Source organism: Spermophilus citellus, assembly GCF_964194105.1.
Source record: "Spermophilus citellus genome assembly, chromosome: 17".
Taxonomy (NCBI): domain Eukaryota; kingdom Metazoa; phylum Chordata; class Mammalia; order Rodentia; family Sciuridae; genus Spermophilus; species Spermophilus citellus.
The window spans coordinates 52377585-52398992 of record NC_138199.1 but is presented as its reverse complement, the minus strand read 5'-3'; the positions used below and the strand labels follow the sequence as shown (position 1 = coordinate 52398992).

At 37.3% G+C, this 21408-nt stretch overlaps 1 protein-coding gene across 5 annotated transcripts in view; it reads left to right on the top strand.

Annotated features, from left to right (window-relative positions):
- Positions 1–21408, top strand: part of MED1 (mediator complex subunit 1) — a 38729-nt gene that overhangs the window by 3767 nt on the left and 13554 nt on the right. For all 5 annotated transcript variants that reach the window (XM_081271252.1, XM_081271254.1, XM_081271253.1 and 2 more), the window contains exons 2-10: positions 1136–1242; positions 7132–7210; positions 10958–11012; positions 11117–11249; positions 11901–11929; positions 16934–17005; positions 18614–18688; positions 19763–19836; positions 20668–20757. In XM_081271252.1, the coding sequence (XP_081127378.1) occupies positions 1136–1242; positions 7132–7210; positions 10958–11012; positions 11117–11249; positions 11901–11929; positions 16934–17005; positions 18614–18688; positions 19763–19836; positions 20668–20757 (714 nt within the window). The remainder of the gene's footprint in view (positions 1–1135; positions 1243–7131; positions 7211–10957; positions 11013–11116; positions 11250–11900; positions 11930–16933; positions 17006–18613; positions 18689–19762; positions 19837–20667; positions 20758–21408) is intronic.

Below are 21408 nucleotides of genomic sequence, written 5' to 3'. Positions count from 1 at the left end.
TTGCATGTGTGAAGCACTAGGTTCGATCCTAAGCACCACATAAAAATAAGTAAAATAAAGGCATGCTGTCCACTTACAACTACCAAAAAAAAAAAAAAAAAAAAAAAAAAGAAAAGAAAGTAGTAACCAATAATAACCATAGAAAGGGTAAATTCAAATGTATGCTCAAAATATATCCTGCAAGGGATTTCATGCATATTAACATGGTTAGGGATGGGCCAGGGATAGCCTATTTCTGGGCTACATATCACCAGCCTTTTCATTTTTTACTTTGAGATGAAGTCTCTCTGAGTTGCCAGTGCTGACTTTGAAGCTGTGATTCTCCTGCCTCTCAAGTGGCTGGGATTACAGGTGTGCACCAGTGTGCCCTTATGGATGTGGTCCTTATGGATGTGTGTTCTCTGATTTTCATTTTGTAAGACCGTAATGTATGTGTATTCTTGCCATTGAAGGATTCTTTTAATCTGGGTACACTTGTAATCCCAACTACTCAGGAGGTTGAGGCAGAAGGATTTGCTTGGAACTGATAAGTTGAAGCTTAGCCCAGTGAATATGAGACCCCGTGTCTGTCTGTATTATCTGTTTTTCTCTGTTTTTTTGGGGGGGTGGGGTGGGGTGGGGGGGAGATACTAGGGATTGAACCCAGGGGTGCCTGGATTAAATGTTGTTTTCTTTTTTTATATATATATATATTTTTAGTTGTCAGTGGATCTTTATTTATTTATTTTGTGGTGCTGAGAATCCAACCCAGCGCCTCACACATGCTAGGCAAGTGGTCCACCACTGAGCTCCAGCCCCAGCCCATGTTGTTTTCTTTTAAGAGACAGGGTCTTGCAGATTGTGGTGGTGCATGCCTGAAGTCCTGGCTACCCAGAAGGCTGAGGCAGGAGGTTCGCAAGTTTGAGGCTAGAATCGACCCTGTCTCAAAAAGGGCTGGGAGATGTGGCCCACTAGTAGAGTACTCCTGGTTTCAGTCCCCAATATCACAAAACAAACAACTTTATGTGTTTTGAAGTAAATGATAAACTATTTTAACTGAATTCTTAGATAAAATATGGGGATTGCGTTTGTAAGAAAAATCGTGGAAGGGCTTGATAAAAGTGTTTCTAATAGTGTTTTCTGATTTATATTGCAGAATCTGAAAAGCTGAGTAAAATGAGTTCTCTCTTGGAACGGCTCCATGCAAAGTTTAACCAAAATAGACCTTGGAGTGAGACCATTAAGCTTGTGCGTCAAGTCATGGTGAGGATTGTGTTGAAATGGGTGAAGTTGTGCTTAGATAATCACTTAAGAAGCTCAGTTTGGAACATGAATTTGTTCAAACTACCTATAGTAGTGTGTCTTCAGTTTTACTTATCATAAAATACTTGAATACATGGTGATTATCAATTTCAGGGATCTTCTGAGGAAGAATGTATACATTTATTCCTTAGTATCTGGGGGGGATTGTTTTTAGAACTCCCCATGGATACCAAAATTTATGGATGCTTAGTCCGTATTATAAAATAGCAAAGTATTTGTATATGAGTCATGAACTTCTTCCTGGATACTTTAAATGATCTCTCCATTACTTATAATGCTTAACACAATCTAAATGCTGCTATATAAATGTTATACTATATAAATTGTGTTTTGTTTTGTACTAGGACTCAAACCCAAGATTGCTTTACCACTGAGCTATATCCCTGGTCCTTTTTATTTCATATTTTGAGACAGGGATTACTAAATTGCTTAGCATCTTGCCTCAAACCTGGGATCCTCCTGCCTTAGCCTCCAGAGTCGCTTGAATTACAGGTGTGCACCACCACACTAGGGTTTTCTCATCTATAATTGGTAAATGCAAGGATGTGGAATTTGAGGATACAGAGTGCTGACTATATTTGTAAAATTGTGTTAGAATACATTGGGCTATTTCATACAAAGGTGCTAAGAAATACACCTGTGAGGGACATATTTGATACACTGGTGTAGAATCTCTCTCTCTCTCTCTCTTTTTGGTGTGGTCCTGGGGATTGAACCCAGGGCACTCTATCATTGCGCTACATCCTCAGTCCTTTTCATTTTATTTTGAGACAGTCTCATGAAGTTGCTTAGTCTGGCTTGGAATTTGTGATCTTCATGCCTTAGCATTCTGAGACCCTGGGATTACAGGCATGCACCAACGTGTCTGGTTAAGAGACATTCTTTTTTTTTTTGTACTGAAGATTGAATCCTGGGCATTTCACTGAGTTACATTCCCAACCAAGCCCTTTTTATTTTTCATTTTGAGACAGGGTCTTGCTAAATTGCTGAAGGCCTCACTAAGTTGCTGAGGTGGGCTTGGCACTTCTGATGCTCCTGTTTTACCCTCCTAAATCACTGGGATTATAAGCACATGCCACTGCATCTGGCTTAAGAGACATTATGTCAATTGTCTTCATTATGGTTTGATATTACCTTTATTGTGTATAGTACCAAGAATTTTTGATTCATTCTTCTTTTTAAATACCTTTATTTGACTTTATGTGGTGCTGAGGATCAAATCAGGTGTGCTAGGAAAGTGCTCTCCCACTGAACTATAGCCACAGCCCTTGCTTCATTCTTTTTTTTTTTTTAAGAGAGAGAGAGAGAGAGAGAGAGAGAGATAGATAGAATTTTTTTTAATATTTATTTTTTAGTTATCGGCGGACACAACATCTTTGTTTTGTATGTGGTGCTGAGGATCGAACCTGGGCTGCACGCATGCCAGGCGATTGCGCTACCGCTTGAGCCACATCCCTATCCCCATTCTTTTTTTCTTTTGTTTTTGTTTTATATTTTATTTTGTATTGGGGATTGAACTCAGGGGCATAGACCACTGAGCCACATCCCCAACCCTATTTTCTATTTTATTTAGATATGGTCTCACTGAATTGCTTAGCACCTTGCTTTTGCTGAGGCTGCCTTTGAACTCATGATCCTCCTGCCTCAGCCTTCCCAGCTGCTGGGATTATAGGCATGCACCACCGCGCCTGACCCTTGCTTCATTCTTAATGCAGGTGAACTCTAGATTTTCACCTGTTCACTGTTAACCTCTTTACAGTGCTGTTTCCTCCTTAATCATTCACCAATATGGGGATCCTTTAGCCAGTTAAGTGGAAGATGGGGGTAGGGGTATGTGATGATCTCTTTAAAGGTTCAGTGTGGTGTTTTTTTTTTTTTTTTAATACTTTTAGTTATAGATGAACATAATAATTTTTATTTTGTTTAGTTTTTTTTTTTTTTTTTGTGAGGGATACTGGGGATAAACTCGGGCACTCAACCACTGAGCCACATCCCCAGTCCTATTTTGTATTTTAGTGACAGGGTCTCACTGAGTTGTTTTATAGTGCCTCATGGTTGCTGAGGCTGGCTTAGAACTCGCCATCCTTCTGTCTCAGCCTCATGAGCCACTGGGATCATAGGTATGTGCCACTGTACCTGGCTTGTTTAGGTTTTTCTAATGTGGTTCTGGGCATCAAACCCAGTGCCTCATACATCCTAGGCAAGCACTCCACCCCTGAGCTATAACTCTAGCTCCTAAGGGCTCAATGTTAGAAGTTCATTCATTTGCTGGGCACAGTGGTGCATGCCTGTAATGTCAGTGACTTGAGAGGCAGAGGCAGAGGCAGGAGGATTGCAAGTTTGAGGCAAACCTCAGCAGCTTTAGCAAGCCTAAGCAACTTAACAAGATGCGTCTCAAAATAAAAAATTAAAAGGGCTGGGAATGTGGATCAGTGGTTAAGTGCCCCTGGGTTAAATTTCCTGGTACCAAAAAGAGTTCATTCATATGATTCCTGTGATAATCACATGACATAGGAAACTTTATTCCCATTTTTTTGATCATGGTTGTAGTTATATGTAGTTAAATGCTCTATCAGTTTGTGATTGCTTCACTTGTGATTTATTAACGTTTCTGTATTCTAGTTGGCCTGGAGGTACGTACCTGTAATTCCAGCAAGTCAGGAGGCTGAGGCAGGCAAGACCAGTCTCAGTAACTATTTCTTTCTTTCTTTCTTTTTTTTTTTTAAAGAGAGAGAGAGAGAATTTTTTTTTTAATATTTTATTTTTTAGTTATCGGCGGACACAACATCTTTGTTTGTGGTGATGAGGATCGAACCCGGGCCGCACGCATGCCAGGCGAGCGCGCTACCGCTGAGCCACATCCCCAGCCCTCAGCAACTATTTCAAAATAAAAAATAAAAAGGGCTGAGACTTAGCTTAGTGGTGAAGCACCCCTGGGTTCAATCCCCAGTACCAAAAAAGAAACAAAAACAAAAAATAAAACGTTTTCTGTATTCTGTATGTTGTACTTAATGTTGTTACTCTCTTCTCCCTATCAAATTTTACTTTGGTTTTAGAGTAAGTCCAGTTTAGTAGATTAGTGTTTAAAATGATCTTATCAGCACTAGCAGAAGAATTAAATTTGTTGTAAAAAGACTTGAACTTGAGGCATTGGGGATGTGCCTCAGTACTGGAACACTTGCCTAATAGCATCTTCTAGACCCCAGGTTTAGTCTGCAGTACTATCGAAAACAAAAAAACAAAACAAAACAAAAAACTCCCTTGACTCCAATATTTACTACTTGACATTCAACAAATTAATATAACCTCTTTGAATTTCAGTTTTCTTATAAGGAAAATGGAAGCATTCTGATAATTTGCTCCTCCATATGGGTTTAAAATTTTTTTTTTTAAACTTATTTTTTAGTTGTAGTTGGACACAATACCTTTTTTTTTTGACTGTACTTTTATTTATTTTATTTTATTTTATTATTTTTTTGTTGATTATTTAAAACATTAGATAGCTCATGATATATCATCTTTCATACATTTGACTCAAATTGGTTTTTTTTTTTTTTAAGAGAGAGTGAGAGACAGAGAGAGAGAGAGAGAGAATTTTTTAATCTTTATTTTTTTTTTTAGTTTTCAGCGGGCACAACATCTTTGTTGGTATGTGGTGCTGAGAATCGAACCCGGGCCGCACGCATGCCAGGCGAGCACGCTACCACTTGAGCCACATCCCCAGCCCTCAAATTGGGTTTTGAACTCCCATTTTCACCCCAAATACAGATTGCAGAATCACATCTGTTACATATTCACATTTTTACATAATGTCATGTTAGTGACTGTTGTATTCTGCTACCTTTCCTATCCCCTACTATCCCCCCTCCCCTTCCCTCCCCTCCCATCTTCCCTCTCTACCTCCTCTGCTGTTGTTCAATTCTCTCCCTTTTTTTCCCCTCCCCCTTGACAATACCTTTATTTCATTCGTTTATTTTTATGTGGTGCTGGGGATCGAACCCAGGGCCTTGCATATGCTAGGCAAGAGCTCTGCTGCTGAGCCACAGCCCAGCCCCTTTCATAAGTTTTGTTGTAAGGATCACATGAGATAGTGGATATCAAAATGTCAGAAATGGGAGCTGGGGTTGTGGCTCAGTGGTAGAGTGCTTACCTAGCATGTGTGAGGCACTGGGTTCGATCCTCAGCACCACATAAAAATAAATGAATGAAATAAAGGTCTGTCGGGCTGGGGATGTGGCTCAAGCGGTAGCCCGCTCGCCTCGCATGCGTGCGGCCCGGGTTCGATCCTCAGCACCACATACCAACAAAGATGTTGTGTCCGCCGAGAACTAAAAAATAAAAATATTAAAAATTCTCTCTCTCTGTCTCTCTCCTCTCTCACTCTCTCTTTAAAAAAAAAAAAAAAGGTCTGTCAACATCTAAAAAAGTTAAAAAAAAAAGTGAATTGCAATTTTTCAGTCTGGAAATTAAGGGGTCTTATTTAAAGCCCCAAGGCAATTGTATTCTTGTTTGAAATATATTCTTTTAAGTGATATTGTCATTAAAGACATGAACATGATATAGAGGGATTCCAGGTGGCTTTTAAGGGCCTCTCTTTACCTGGGCTACTACTAGTGTTTTGTTTTTATAACCATGGCTTCCCTTTGAACTTATCTCAGTTGTACAGGTTCAAAAATTTGGGGCCAGGAAATGTGGCTTATTAGTAGAGTATTTTCTTAGTGCATGTTTGAGGCCCTGAGTTTGATACCCAACAATACATACACAGAAAAGGAAAAGAAAGAAAGAAAAAACAAATGCAAGTAAGGCTTTTAAGAATTTTCATCAGCTGGCATACTAACCAAATCTCGGTAAATTAGCATGGAAATCAGAATGCTTATTTATTAATTTATGACAGGATTTATTTTTCTATTTTCCAAAATACTGATATTCACTGCCCAGAATACCCCCTTCTCTATTCAGGATACAAAGGAAGCCAGATTATTAATAAATCAGGTGTGTTTTATGAGGATGAGCATGGAATTAAAGAAGAGAGAGACTTACTAGGGCATGAAAAAAAAATCTGAAAAAACACCCTTTGTACTGTAAAATTTCACATTTTGGGAAACTGGAATTTTTTTTTTTTTTTTAATTAAATACCAGGGATTAAACCCAAGGGTGCTTAACCACTGACCCACATCCCCTGCCCTTTTTATTTTTTAATTTTTTTAAATTTTTTTTTTATTTTTGCCCTTTTTATTTTGAGACAGAGTCTCACTAAATTGCTGAGGGTCTCACTAAATTGCTGAGGCTGGCCTCAAACTTGCAATCCTTTTTCTTTTCTTAGCCTCCTGAGTGTGCCACCCTGGCCAGCTGGGGACTGGAATGTTTTGCATAAAGAAACTTTTTCTCTAGGTAAAGGTAGAAACACTATGCTGGATTTTTAGTTCATTGGAAGTGTATCTTGTGAACTATACATTCTGTTTCCTAGAGTATAGTCTGACTAAGGTTTGGTTGTGTTTCTCAGGCTGCATACACCTTGGTATATTTGGGAATTCCCAATTCTCATGAGCCATCTCATTTATCTGTCTAATCTTAGGTGGTAATCATTCCTATGGATTTTTCCTTAAAGCTTTATCTAACTTTAGATATAGGAATACTGTACTCTGCTATATATGGATATTGCTATACTTTCTTCCTTTGGATGGATAGACAGTAATAGTGAAGAGGCTATAGATTGTATAGATGGTATGAACTATCCTAAAATATTACTATCAGGATAATATGTATGTTAACCATAAACATGGTTGACTTCATTGATCTTTACATCAATTGTTTTCCCACTTGATATAGGAGAAGAGGGTTGTGATGAGTTCTGGAGGGCATCAACATTTGGTCAGCTGTTTGGAGACTCTACAGAAGGCTCTCAAAGGTTTGTAAATACCTTTGAAATATACTGATTTTATAAAAAACTCCATTTAAGAAAGTCTGTTTTATATTAGAAATACAAATTGAGGTAGGTCAACTTTCTCTGCTATGTGTTGCTCTTACTTTCATTTATGGATTTGAAATCAGCTCTTTCCTGAACTTTTTTTTGGGGGCAGGGTAGTGGTGCCAGGAATTGAAGCCAGGGGCACTTAACCATCATGCCACATCGCGGGTCCCTTTTTATATTTCATAAGAGACAGGGTCTTGCTGAGTTGCATAGGGCCTCACTAACTAAGGTGCTCAGGCTGGCTTTGAACTTGCAATCCTCATACTTCAGCGTCCTGAGCCACTGGGATTACAGGTGGTGTGTTACTGAGCCTGGCTCTTTCCTGAAAAAAAAAAATTTATTAGTTGTTGGTGAACCTTTATTTATTTTTATGTGGTTCCTGAGACTCCAACCCAGTTCCTCACACATGCTAGGCAAGCATTCTACCACTGAGCCATGACCCTAGCTCCTGATTCCTGAACTTTAAAACATTTGAATGTGATCTTACTTTGGAGGCTGATAGAGACTTAAAAGATAATTAATGAAGATATAAGATAGCAGAAAAAAAGAGAGATTTTCTTCTGTACATATTCTTTTCTAATTAATTCTCGATAAGATAGACTTAAAAAATTTTTGTTTTTTAGTTGCTGATGGACCTTTATTTTATTCATTTATTTATATATGGTGCTGGGAATTGAACCCAGTGCCTCACACATGCTAGGTAAGCACTCTTAGCATTAAACCACAACCCCATCCCAGACGGTGGAATTTTTTAAAATTATTTTTTAGTTGTAGATGGACACAGTACTTTTATTTATTTTTTTATGTTGTCCTGAGGATCAAACCCAGTGCCTTACACATGCCAGGCAAGCGCTCTATCACTGAGCCAGCCCCACAAGATTGACTTAAATTTTTTTTTTTTTTTAGTGTTGATGGACACAATACCTTTATCTTATTTATTTTTATGTGGTGCTGAAGATCAAACCCAGTGCCTCATCCATGCTAGGGAAGCATTCTACCATTGAACTACATCTGCAGCCCAGAAGATGGACATTTTAGCTATCTAGAATGTTTTTTTTTTTTTTAAAGGGAGAGAGAGAGAGAGAGAGAATTTTTAATATTTATTTTTTAGTACTCGGCGGACACAACATCTTTGTTGGTATGTGGTGCTGAGGATCGAACCCAGGCCGCACGCATGCAAGGCGAGCGCGCTACCGCTTGAGCCACATCCCCAGCCCCTATCTAGAATGTTTTCAAGAAAGCAAACATAAAATTTAGATCATGAGCTTGATTATTCATACTTATAATGACTAATTCTGTTTCTGGGGAGACAGGAAAGTAAAAACAAATTTTAAGGAGCTGTGAATGCAGCCCAGTGGTACAGTGTATGCTTAGTATACACGGAGCCCTGGGTTTAGTCCCAAGCACCACCGAAGCAGATAGACACATACACAAATTTTGCTGTAATCCACCACAAGTGAATGTGATTCATTTGAGTAATTTTTTCTTTTGTATTTGTAGTAAAATACATATAACCTAAAGTTTACCATTTTAACCATTTTTATTTTTTGTCTTAACCATTTCTAATTATATAGTTCTTTTGTTTTTTTTTTCCCCTTACTGGAATTGAACCCACAGGCACTTTACCATTGAGATATATTCCCAATCCTATTTATTTATTCATTCATTTATTTATATATGTGTGTGTGTGTATATTTTTTGTTGTTTTTGTTGATGGACTTTTAAAATTTATTTATATGTGGTTCCTCACACATGCTAGGCAAGCGCTCTACCACTGAGCTACAACCCCAACCCTCCTTTTAATTTTTTTTTAATGTGTAACAAGGTCTTCCTAAGTTATCCAGGCTGGCCTCAAATTTGGGATTTTCTTGCTTCAGCCTCCCAAGCAACTGAGATTACAAATGTGCAGCACTTGCTCCAGGCAGTTGTTTCTGTTTTACGACTGTTGTAAATAATTCTGTGAATATTGAGGTATTGTACTAGCGAGCAACATACCCAGCTCCCCCCTTTTTTTTCTTTTTTTTAGTTGTAGTTGGACACAATACCTTTATTTTACTTATGTATTTTTATATGGTACTAAAGCATCGAACCCAGGGTCTTGCAAGTGCAAGGTGAGCGCTCAACTGCTGAGGCACAACCCTAGCCCCTCCTCCTTTTTTTTCTTGAGCTTGCTATTGAACCCAGGGTCTATTTCATGCCTGGAAAATCTGCTTTACTTACCCCAGGGTATTTGTTTATATGCATACATTTACAACATGTATACACAGACATAGATGTGTGTATATACATATATATACCTATGTGTGCAGACACGCTTAAATGTTTGTACATGTATGTATGCATTTACATAGACATGCATATATATCCCACAGACATTTAGTATGTATACACATATACAATAATTTTTTTATGTACATTTATTTATTTATGTGATGCTGAGGATCGAACCCTGTGCCTGACACATGCTAGGCGAACGCTCTACCATAGAGCCACAACCCCAGTCTTTTTTTTTTTTTTAGTATTCATTTTTTAGTTGTAGTTGGACATAATACCTTTATTTATTTATTTTTATGTTGTGCTGAGGATTGAACCCAGGGCCTCACACGTGCTAGGTGAGCGCTCTACTGCTCAGCCCCAGCCCCAGCCCCCCCACACAATTCTTTTTGTTTTGATACCAGGGGATTGATTCCAACCAGGGAGCTTAACCACTGAGCTGCATCTTTTTTTTTTTTTTTTAATATTTTTTAGTTGTCAGTGATCTTTATTTATTTATATGTGGTGCTGAGAACCCTTTGATTCTCACAAACCAGGCAAGTGTTCCACTACTGAGCCTCGACCCCAGTCCTTGAGCCGCATCTTATATTTCAAGACAGGGTCTTGCTAAGTTGCTTTGGGCTTTGCTAAGTTGCTGAGGCTGGCTTTGAAATTGGATTCTCTTGCTTCAGTCTCCTGAGTTGCTGGGATTGCAAGTGTGCACCACTGAGCCCATTTTTTTGTTTGTTTGTTTGTTTAATTAGTTACACCTAACAGTCCAATGATCTTGACATCATACATTTCCAGATGGATTTTTTTTTTTTTTTTTTTTTGGTTTTGAGGATCGAACTCAGGATTCATACATGTTAAGTACACACGTACACACTGTACCACTTAAGCTGTACCTTTATATTGACTTTGGTGTTCATCTTCCTTGTTCTAGCATTAGCAGGTAGGAATAGGTAAGAAGAAGGCTATTTTTTTTTTTTTTTTTTAAATAAAGAAATGGAATGTTACTGTATTACCCAGACTAGCCCAAACTCTTAGGTTCAAGCAATTCTGTCTCAGCCTTTTAAGCAACTGGGACTAATGGCATGCCACTGTGCCTGACTTTGCATTAACAGATAATATGCATTAACAGATAATATGTTTTCTTTCAGTTAAAGACAACTTGTCCAAAATAAGGAGTAATGAAAAAGGAAAAGAGGAAGGTTAATAGTATTTCAAATGTAGGTCTTATTTTAACCTTATTGCTACCTTAGCCTCACAGTGAAACTGTACCAATGAACTTTGTGTAAATTACTGGTATTTGGACTACTGAATATGTTTATGGCTTTGGAATGATGGATATATATACTCCTTAGTATGTTTCTGTCTTTGAAGAATAAGCCATTTATTTGGAACATTCTTTGTGATTTTCTTTTTTCATAGTAACATCTTTACCAGCAATGACTGACCGTTTGGAATCAATAGCGAGACAGAATGGGTATGTAGCCTTATCTGTAGGCAGAATGTTTAACTTAGTGTTAACTTTGGGTGGCTTTATTTCTGTGTCTTCTATTAATTTTTGTTTTGATTTGTTCCTGCTAGACTGGGCTCTCATCTCAGTGCCAGTGGCACTGAATGTTACATCACGTCAGATATGTTCTATGTGGAAGTGCAGTTAGATCCTGCAGGACAGCTTTGTGATGTAAAAGTGGCTCACCATGGGGAGAATCCTGTGGTATGTGTTGTTGATATTTCACTGGAATCTATGGGGTTTACATAGGAACATTGATTTAAAAATGAATTGTTGGGGTTTAGTTTGGGTTTAGGTTTTTTTCTTGAGCCACTGTAGAGATGATGTGATGTGCTACATCAGTAGCTTTAGAATGAAATTTAGAGTAATGTGCGTCCATCTCTGACATCATCCAAGGGCTTTGATAACTGGAAACACGAGAGGAACTTTTTAAATTTTATATCAACAAACATGAGCCGCAGTTGAACAATAAATAAATCATACAGTTCCCATCCTTTCAGAGATTAAAATCAAGGACAGAAATCTGAAAAATCATTTAATAGAAATGAATGTAAAATGTGTATAACCAGTCAGTTTGGTATAATTCCAGGGATGGCATTAAAGAGAGTTCCTAATATTTTAAACAAGCTACTGAAAGTTGATTCCTTTAAAACTATTTCATATATTTTCATTTTTAATTTCCCACCCCAAACTCATTATTCACCTAGTAGGAAGAATATGCTTTTTGATATCTTAATATAAGGGCCTTCTGTAGTTCTAATATTTGTTATAAAGCATGTGCATTAATTAAAAAAATTGATGTTTTCAAAGTTGTTAATATAGTTTAATGTTTTAATGTACTTTCTTTAATTTTAGAGCTGCCCAGAGCTTGTACAACAGTTAAGGTGAGCAAATAACATTAATATTCCTTGATACTGACAGTTCTGTTCTTTTTTTTAAGACAAGAGTTTTACTATAATGCCTGCACTGGTGTGGAACTGGGCTCAAGCTTTCCTCCTGCCTTAAGCCTTCCAGGTAGCTAGGACTATAGGCATTGCCACTACTCTAGTTTTTTGTTTTTTTGTTTTATTTGGTACCGGGGATTGAACTCAGGGGCACAGAACCACTGAGCCTTATTTTGTATTTTATTTAAAGACAGGGTCTCATTGAGTTACTTAGCACCTCACTATTGCTGAGGTTGGCTTTGAATTTGTGATCCTCCTGTCTCACTGGGATTATAGACATATATCACCACAGCTGGCTCTGCTCTTGTTTATAGTTGGTTTTGAGAATGATCAGCATTTAGTTTCTTGTTATAGAAATTTATTTTTTTGGCCACGATTTTTAATGTGTACATATTGACATTCAGAATTAAGTTAGAATGACTTTTAAGCCTACTCAGTCTGTCCAAAGATTTTAACCTCAATATTATTGACAATTTGGTTTGGAAAATTATTTTCTCTGGGGGCTATCTGGTGCATGGTAGGATATATAACAGCATACATGGCCTTTCCTATGTCTGCCAGTAGTATCCCCTCAATTGTAACAATGAAAAATATCTCCAGGGACTGGGGAATGGAGCATGTGGTAGAGCATTTGCCTAGCATGTGTTAGACCCAGGATTTAATCTTCAGCACTGCCAGAAACAAAACAAATATTTATTTGTTTATTTATTATTTATTTGGTACTGGAGATTGAATCCAGAGGTGCTTAATCACTGAATCACATTCCCAGTTCTTTTTATTTTTTATTTATTTTTAAATTTTTTTTAGAGAGAGAGAATTTTTTAATATTTATTTTTTAGTTTTCAGTGGACACAACATCTTTTATTTTTTTATTTTGATGTGGTGCTGAGGATCGAACCCAGTGACCTGCGCATGCCAGGCGAGTGCGCTACTGCTTGAGCCACATCCCCAGCCCTATTTTTAATTTTTAACATAGGGTCTCTCTGTGTTACTTATGGCCTTGCTAAGTTGCTGAGGCTGGCTTTGAACCTTCAGTCTTCCTGCCTTAGCTTCCCCAGTCGCTAGTATTATAGATATGCGCTACTGTGCCTGGCTAAACAAACATTCTCAGACATTGTCACATGTTGTGATCGATAACAAAAATCACACTGATGGAGAGCTACTGATGTAGCGTTAAGAATTTTATGTGGAACCAAAATAAATGGAGCCTAATCATTGAGTCAGAAAAGTCCTGAGAAAGTTTGAGTCATTATCTTTTTTTTTTTTTTTTTAAGATAGAGTGAGAGAGGAGAGAGACAGAGAGAGAGAGAGAGAGAATTTTTTAATATTTATTTTTTAGTTATCGGCGGACACAACATCTTTGTTTGTATGTGGTGCTGAGGATTGAACCCGGGCCGCACGCATGCCAGGCGAGCGCACTACCGCTTGAGCCACATCCCCAGCCCTTGAGTCTTTATCTTAAAAAAAAAAAAAATACTTATTTTTTAGTTGTAATTGGACACAATACCTTTATTTTATTTATTTTTATGTGGTGCTGAGGATCAAACCCAGTGCCTTGCTCGTGCTAGGAGAGCGCTGTACTGCTGAGCCACAACTCCAGCCTCTAAATATATATATATATATATATATATATATATATATATATATATGTATGTGTTTGTGTGTGTGTGTGTATATATATATATATATTTAGTTGTAGATGAACCTTTATTTATTTATTTTTATATGGTGTTGAGAATTGAAACCAGTGCCCAGTGCTAGGCAAGCGCTCTATAACTAAGCTACAACCCAACCCCCAGTCTTTTTATTTTTTGGTGCTGGGGGTTGAACCCATGGCTTTGTGCATGCAAGGCAAGCACTTAACAACTGAGCTATATCTCCAGCCCCCCAGTCTGTATCTTGAAAACAACTTTTCACATTGATCTTCAGAAAAATTATATTACATTTAAGGTATATATATAATAATCTGTCAAGATAAAAAATAGTAGGTTTGAAGACAGTCTTTTATTGGTTTCTGTTTTTTTCTGCTGACTTGTTTTCCTTTTTGAATTAAGAAGAAATTTCCATACATAAATTTAAATCCATGGGGGCTGGGGATGTGGCTCAAGGGGTAGCGCGCTCGCCTGGCATGCGTGCGGCCCGGGTTCGATCCTCAGCACCACATACCAACAAAGATGTTGTGTCCACCGAGAACTAAAAAATAAATATTAAAAAATTCTCTCTCTCTCACTCTCTCTTTTAAAAAAAAAAAAAAAAAATAAATAAAAAATTTAAATCCATGGGCTGGGGATGTGGCTCAAGTGGTAATGCGCTCGCCTGGCATGCGTGAGGCCCTGGGTTCGATTCTCAGCACCACATAAAAATAAAATAAAGATATTGTGTCCACCTAAAACTAAAAAAAAAAAAAAAATTTAAAAAATCCAGATTAAAATATTCTGGTAATTTAATTTTTTTTTTTTGGGGGGGTGTACCAGGGATCGAACTCTGGGGCACTCCTTTACTGAGCCATATCCCCAGCCCTATTTTGTATTTTATTTAGAGACACGGTCTCACTGAGTTCCTTAGCACCTTGCTTTTGCTGAGGCTGGCTTTGAACTCTCTATCCTCCTGTCACAGCCTCTCCAGCTGCTGGGATTATATGCATGTGTCATACTGCTGGGCCTTTTCTGAAAATTTAAAAAAAAACTATTATATCAGTTTTGTTTTAAACTTGGAAGTTCTCAAATACCACATGGGCAATGTCTTAAAGTGTAAGATCGAGGAAAGAAGTTTTGCTTAAGTCTTCTCAGTTGTAAGATTAATGTGCTTATAGCCAAGTTTGAACAAGTTCTTAAAAATTGTAATGCAATATAAAAAAATAACCTTTTAAAAATTTCAGTGAATCAGTAATTGTGCCAAGGTGTAATACCATCATACTCCAGAAAAAGCCAATATCTCTGGCTCTCACCTGGAGTAGTAGGAGACTGTACTAACTTAGGAACTGGTTGTATTCTTAAGTTATTTTATAAGCCTGTTCAGAATTGGGAACCTCAGAAATGAATCTTTCTTTTTTTTCCATACTGGGGATTGAACCTAGGCACTCAACTACTGAGCCACATCCCCTGCCCTATTTTGTATTTCATTAGAGATAGGGTCTCACTGAGTTGTTAAGTGCCTCTACATTGCTGAGGCTGGCTTTGAATTCGTGATCCTCCTGTCTCAGCCTCCCGAGTCTCTGGGATTAAAGGCGTGCGCCACCGTCCCAGCCTCAGAATGAATCTTAACCTTTTATGATGTTTCCATTCACTTAGTATAAATGGTAATATTAAGGTAGGAAGTACATTTTGTTGCTGTTCGTCTTTTTTTTTTTTTCTCCAATCTTCATAATACTATGAGTTATAAATGCTCAGAGCATGACTGATAACATGCTTGGGATTATCATGGCTATTAGCTTTCTAGAGCTTTTGTTTGCCTTTTAGTTTGGAAAGAGATGAATTATTGAAATGTGTTGGATCCCTAAACCTACCCACAAGACCTCATTTGGCTAAGATTCCAATCCTGACTATTTAGTCCTAGAATGCCAAAAACTTCATGGTGGTAGTTTCTTTTTCCTAGGGCAGATCTGGTCATCTGGTTTGTTTTCAGAGTCCTTGCCGCCTTTCCTGTTTTTTGAGGTTGTTATAGGCCTACAAATGTTCTATATTCCTAGTTTATGTGCTTCTCATTTTTACCTCTATAATCAAAAACTTAAAAAAAATTTATTATTATTATTATTTTTGTGGTACTGGGGATTGACTCCAGAGATGCTTTACCACTGAGTTTCATCCCCAGGCTACCCTTTTTTTCTTTTTAAATTTTGAGACAGGGTCTGGCTAAATTGCTGAGGCTGGCCTTTAACTTGTGATCCTCTTGCCTCAGCCTGCTGAGTACTTGGGATTACAGGTGTGTACTACTATTATTTTTTTTTCTCTTGGCATTCAGTGGCAGTTAAATATTAAAAGGAAAGGAGCTGGGTGTGGTGGTGCATGCTTGTAATCCTAGTGGCTCAGAAGGCTGAGGCAGGAGGATTTCGAGTTCCAAGACAGCCTCAGCAAAAGCAAGGCTCTAAGCAACTCAGTGAGACCTGGTCTCTAAATAAAATACAAAATAGTGCTGGTGATTTGGTTCAGTGGTAGACAGCCCCTGAGTTCAATCCCTCCTGATACCACTGCTGCCAAAACAAACAAACAAACAAAAAAAACCACCAAAAAACATGATCCACTTAAACTAGATTTCATTATTTTGTAACTAATTGGTATGTGAATTAATCAGATCTTTTGACTTTTATATTGCTTACTTTTTGGTACCGGGGATTAAACCCAGGGGTCTCAATCACTCAGCCACATCCCTGTCCTTTTTTAGATTTTATTTAGAGACAAGGTCTCACTTAGTTGCTTAGGGCCTGGCTAATTTGGTGAGACTGGCTTTGAAGTCTGGATCCTCCTGCCTCAGGTTCCTAAGCTTCTAGGATTATAGATGTGTGCCACTATGCCTAGCTGATTGACTTTCATATTGCTTATTAGCAGTTTCTCCAGAAAAATGGGGCATAAAGAGAAAGGAAAGTATTTCTTCTTCTTTTACTGTTTTTTAAAAAATACTTATTTTTTAGTTATAGGTGGACACAATATCTTTTTTTTTTTAAAGAGAGAGAGGAGAGAGAGAATTTTTTTAATATTTATTTTTCAATTTTCAGAGGACACAACATCTTTATTTTATTTTTATGTGGTGGTGAGGATCGAACCCAGGGCCTCACACATGCTAGGCGAGCACTGTATCTCTGAGCCACAACCCCAGCCCTTCTTTTACTATTATTGATTAACTTCAAGAAACTTAAAGCCAATTACAAAAGCCAATTTTGGCACTTTATTGTAAAATTGAGTAGTAATTGTATTTTGTATTCTCTTTCTCTTCCCTGAATTCTTGTAGGGAAAAAAATTTTGATGAATTTTCTAAGCATCTTAAGGGCCTTGTTAATCTGTATAACCTTCCAGGAGACAAGTAAGTATATTTATTTATTTATTTCCTTTTTATGTTTTAGAAGAACCAGTATAAGTCTGCAAGTCATGTATGCTTAGAAATTTGCTAACTCTCCTGTCATAACGTCATTACTGATTTCTACTCAGTGCAACTCAGTTTTTAACTTTTATGTCTTTTAAAGATCTTTTAATATCTGCATTAGTAGGTTATAAAGCCAGAATACAGAACATTCTTTTTTTTTTTTTTTTTTTTTTGTGGTGCTGGGGATTAGAACCCAGGGCCTTGTGCATAAGAGGCAAGCACTCCACCAACTGAGCTATATCTCTATCTCCCAAAGTATTCTTTTTTTTTTAAATTTTTTTTTAATTTTTTTTTTTTTAATATTTATTTTTTAGTTTTTGGCGGACACAACATCTTTGTTTGTACGTGGTGCTGAGGATCAAACCCGGGCTGCACGCATGCCAGGCGAGCGCGCTACTGCTTGAGCCACATCCCCAGCCCCCCAAAGTATTCTTAACATGCATTTAACATTGATTTCTAGGATGAAAGGAATTATTGTGGAACCAATAACTTGTTTTTTTTTTTTTTTTAAAGAGAGAGCGAGAGAGATAGAGAGATAGAATTTTAATATTTTATTTTTTAGTTATCGGCGGACACAACATCTTTTTTTGTATGTGGTGCTGAGGATCGAACCTAGGCCGCACGCATGCCAGGCGAGCGCACTACCACTTGAGCCACATCCCCAGCCCAATAACATGTTATTTTTAATTTTTTTACTTTTATTTTTACTTTTTTGGTACTAAGGTTTGAACCCAGGGGTATTAACCACTGAGTGTAAATCCTCAGCCCTATGTATTTATTTATTTATTTCGAGCCAGGGTTTTACTAGGTTGCTTAAGGCCTAACTAAATTTCTGAGGTTGGCTTTCAATTTGTGATCCTCTTGCCTCGACTTCCTGAGAGTTGGTGGGATTACAGGTGTTTGCCACCTCACCCTGTGTGCACAGCTCCTTTTATTTATTTATTTTTAAATTTTGAAATAGGGTCTTGCCAAGTTATTGAGGCTTGCTTCAAACTTGGGATCCTTCTGCCTCAGCCTCCCAAGTATCTGGGATTACAGGTGTATACCACCAATCCATACTTAGGTCTTTTTTTTAATAAATATTTTAGAGCTGGGAATATGACTCAGTGGTAGTATGTTTGCCTAACATGCAGAAGACCCTGGATTTAGTCTCCAGCCCCACAGAAATAAAAACCAAAATATTTTAGTTGTTTCTAATGTGCTCTTTTTTTTTTTTTTTTCTTTTCTTTAGTTGTTTCTAATATGCTCTTACCCTTAGGCCTTCTTTCTTTTCTTTTGGTACTGGGGTTATACCCAGAAGCACTTACTACTGTCCAGCCCTTTTTATTTTTTTATTGTTAGACAGGATTTTGCTAAGTTGCTAAAGGTGGTCTAGAATTTGGGATCCTCCTTCCTCAGCCTCCTGAGTTGTTTGGATTACAGCCATGTGATATCATGCAGGGCTGTGCTTTCTGTATCAGTATGTGTTTGTGTCTCTGTATACCCACACATATACTAACATGTACATTCAATGACTTAACTCATATTTTATCCTCATCCGCTCTCCAGCAAATTGAAGACTAAAATGTACTTGGCTCTCCAATCCTTAGAACAAGATCTATCTAAAATGGCAATTATGTACTGGTAAGACTGACTAAAGAATCAATTCTATGTGACTTTTGGTTTTTCACCCACAGTATTATCCTATTATTTATACATCTCTATTATGGATTTGTATTATTACACTATACGTCTATATTATACATAATAAAATACTGTCCATCTTGATTATCTCTTTTCCCTTTCCAAATAATATTTGTGTTCCATTTATGAGATTCAGTATCACTAAGTTGTTTGGTATTTCATACATTTTAACTGATAATTCATCAAACTTGGACTCCCATCTGATAAATAGTAGTGAAGTTTTAATTTATGTTTACCATATTATATAATGGTGTGTCCTTAGAAATAACCCATTTATTTTGAAGAGAAAGTATATTTTGTTATATCCCCCAATTACAGAACAGAGTTGTTATGGTATTATTATACGACTTATTTTTATTTCTTTTTGTGGTGCTGGGGATCAAACCCAGTGCATCTTTCATTATAAGGCCTTTTTTTTTGGATAATATTGTGGATTGAACCCAGAGCACTTTACCTCTGAGCTATATTATAGCCCTTTTCATTTCATTTTGAGAAATGGTCTTGCTGAATTGCCCAGAGTGACCTTGAATTTCAGATTCTCCTGATTTAGCTTCTGAATAGTTGGGATTATAGGCATGTACCACTGTGCCTACTTATATTTTAAGACTTTTTTTGACTGTGCCTAGTTACATTGACTACTTCTTGGGGGGTAGGGCTACCAGGGATCAAACTCAGGGCCTAAGCATATCTTTAGCTCTTTTTTTGTATTTTATAGAGACAGGGTCTCACTGTGGCTTAGCACCTCGCTGTTCCGAGGCTGGCTTTAAACATGCCATCCTCTTGCCTCAGCCCCCAACCTCCCCAGCCACTGGAATTACAGATGTGTCCACCAGAGCTGGCACATTGTAAGACTTTTTTAAAAAATACCTTTATTTTTATGTGGTGCTGAGAATTGAACCAGTGCCTCACACATGCGAGGCAAGTGTTCTACCACTGAGCTACAACCCCAGACCACATTTAAGATGAAAGGGCTGCTAAGACCTTCTGTGTCTAAATAGATAATTTGTTTTGCAGGAAAGCAACTAATGCTGGTCCCTTGGATAAGATTCTTCATGGAAGTGTTGGCTATCTCACTCCTAGGAGTGGGGGTAGGTTATTTTAATTATTTAGAAAAATGTCTAATTTTAGTTTCAGAGTCATTATTTTATTATTTATTTTTTATTTTTTAAAATAGTTATTGTATTTTTAGGTGTAGATGGACACAGCACAATGCCTTTGTTTTTATATGGTGCTGAGGATCGAACCCAGGTCCCGTCTGTGCTAGGCGAGCGCTCTACCCCTGAGGCACAATCCCAGCCCAGAGTCATTACTTTTAATTTCACCTTGAGCTCATAAAGATAAGCAGAGGAAGAAAAGTATTAGTCGTTTCTATATTTTATAAGGAGTTCTAAGGTGTCAATACCTGCACTACCCTCCTCTCTTTGTTTTCCAATTGTGTGAAGTAAATTATTGCTTTCAGAATCAATACTGTTTTTTAAATATTTTCATTTTTGGTTGTAGTTGGGTGTAATACCTTTATTTTATTTTTATGTGGTGATGAGGATTGAACTCAGCTAGGCGACTGCTCTACCACTGAGCCACAACCCCAGCCCCAGGACTTAAACTGTTATCATGTTTTGCCAGCTGCTTTAGAGCATGGCTTCTCATAACTATGAAACTATTTTCTTGGGCTGGGGATGTGGCTCAAGGGGTAGCGCGCTCGCCTGGCATGTGTGCGGGCTGGGTTCGATCCTCAGCACCACATACAAACAAAGATGTTGTGTCTGCCAAAAATAAAAAATAAATATTAAAAAAAATTCTCTCTCTCTCTCTTAAAAAAAAAAACTATTTTCTTGTATATAGGTTTATAGAAGTGTGAAATCTGTTCTTTATTTGTAATATACTAATAAAGATGCAGTAATAAGTTTTATTTTTCATAGGTCATTTAATGAACATGAAGTATTATGCCTCTCCCTCTGACCTATTGGATGATAAGACTGCATCTCCTATCATTTTGCATGAGAATAATGGTAAGTCTTTAGCTGCAAAACAACTGAAGATTTTGTCCAATGTTTTTAAAATATTTGTAAACTTTGATTGTCTAGCCTGCCTCTAATTTTGGTTTGATATTTGTTTTCTGTCCTTACCACATGTACCTGATACAAAACACACAATCTCTATACATGTGCATATGTAAATATGTACACACACACACACATAGATATATATATATATATATATTTTTTTTTTTTTTTTCCACACACATATAAAGAGCTTTATTTATTTTTTGTACTGGGGATTGAACTCAGGGGTATATTAACATTGAGGTATATCTCCAGTCCTTTTAATTTTTATTTATTTATTTAAAATACAGAATTTATTTATTTTTTTAATTTATTTTTTATTATTTTTTTTGGTGGTGCTGGGGATTGAACTCAGGCCTTGTGCATGTGAGGGAAGCACTGTGCCAACAGAGCTATATCTCCAGCTGTTAATTTTTATTTTTGAGATAGGGTCTTACTAAGTTGCTGAGGGTCTAAGTTATTGAGGCTGGCTTCACTTTTAGAATCCTCCTGTCTTAATCTTCCAGGTTGCTGGTACTTCTCCTAGCCTTTTCTCATTTCTTTATAGGGGAACAGGATAGTCAACTTACTAAAGGAACTACAGCAATGGATGTTATT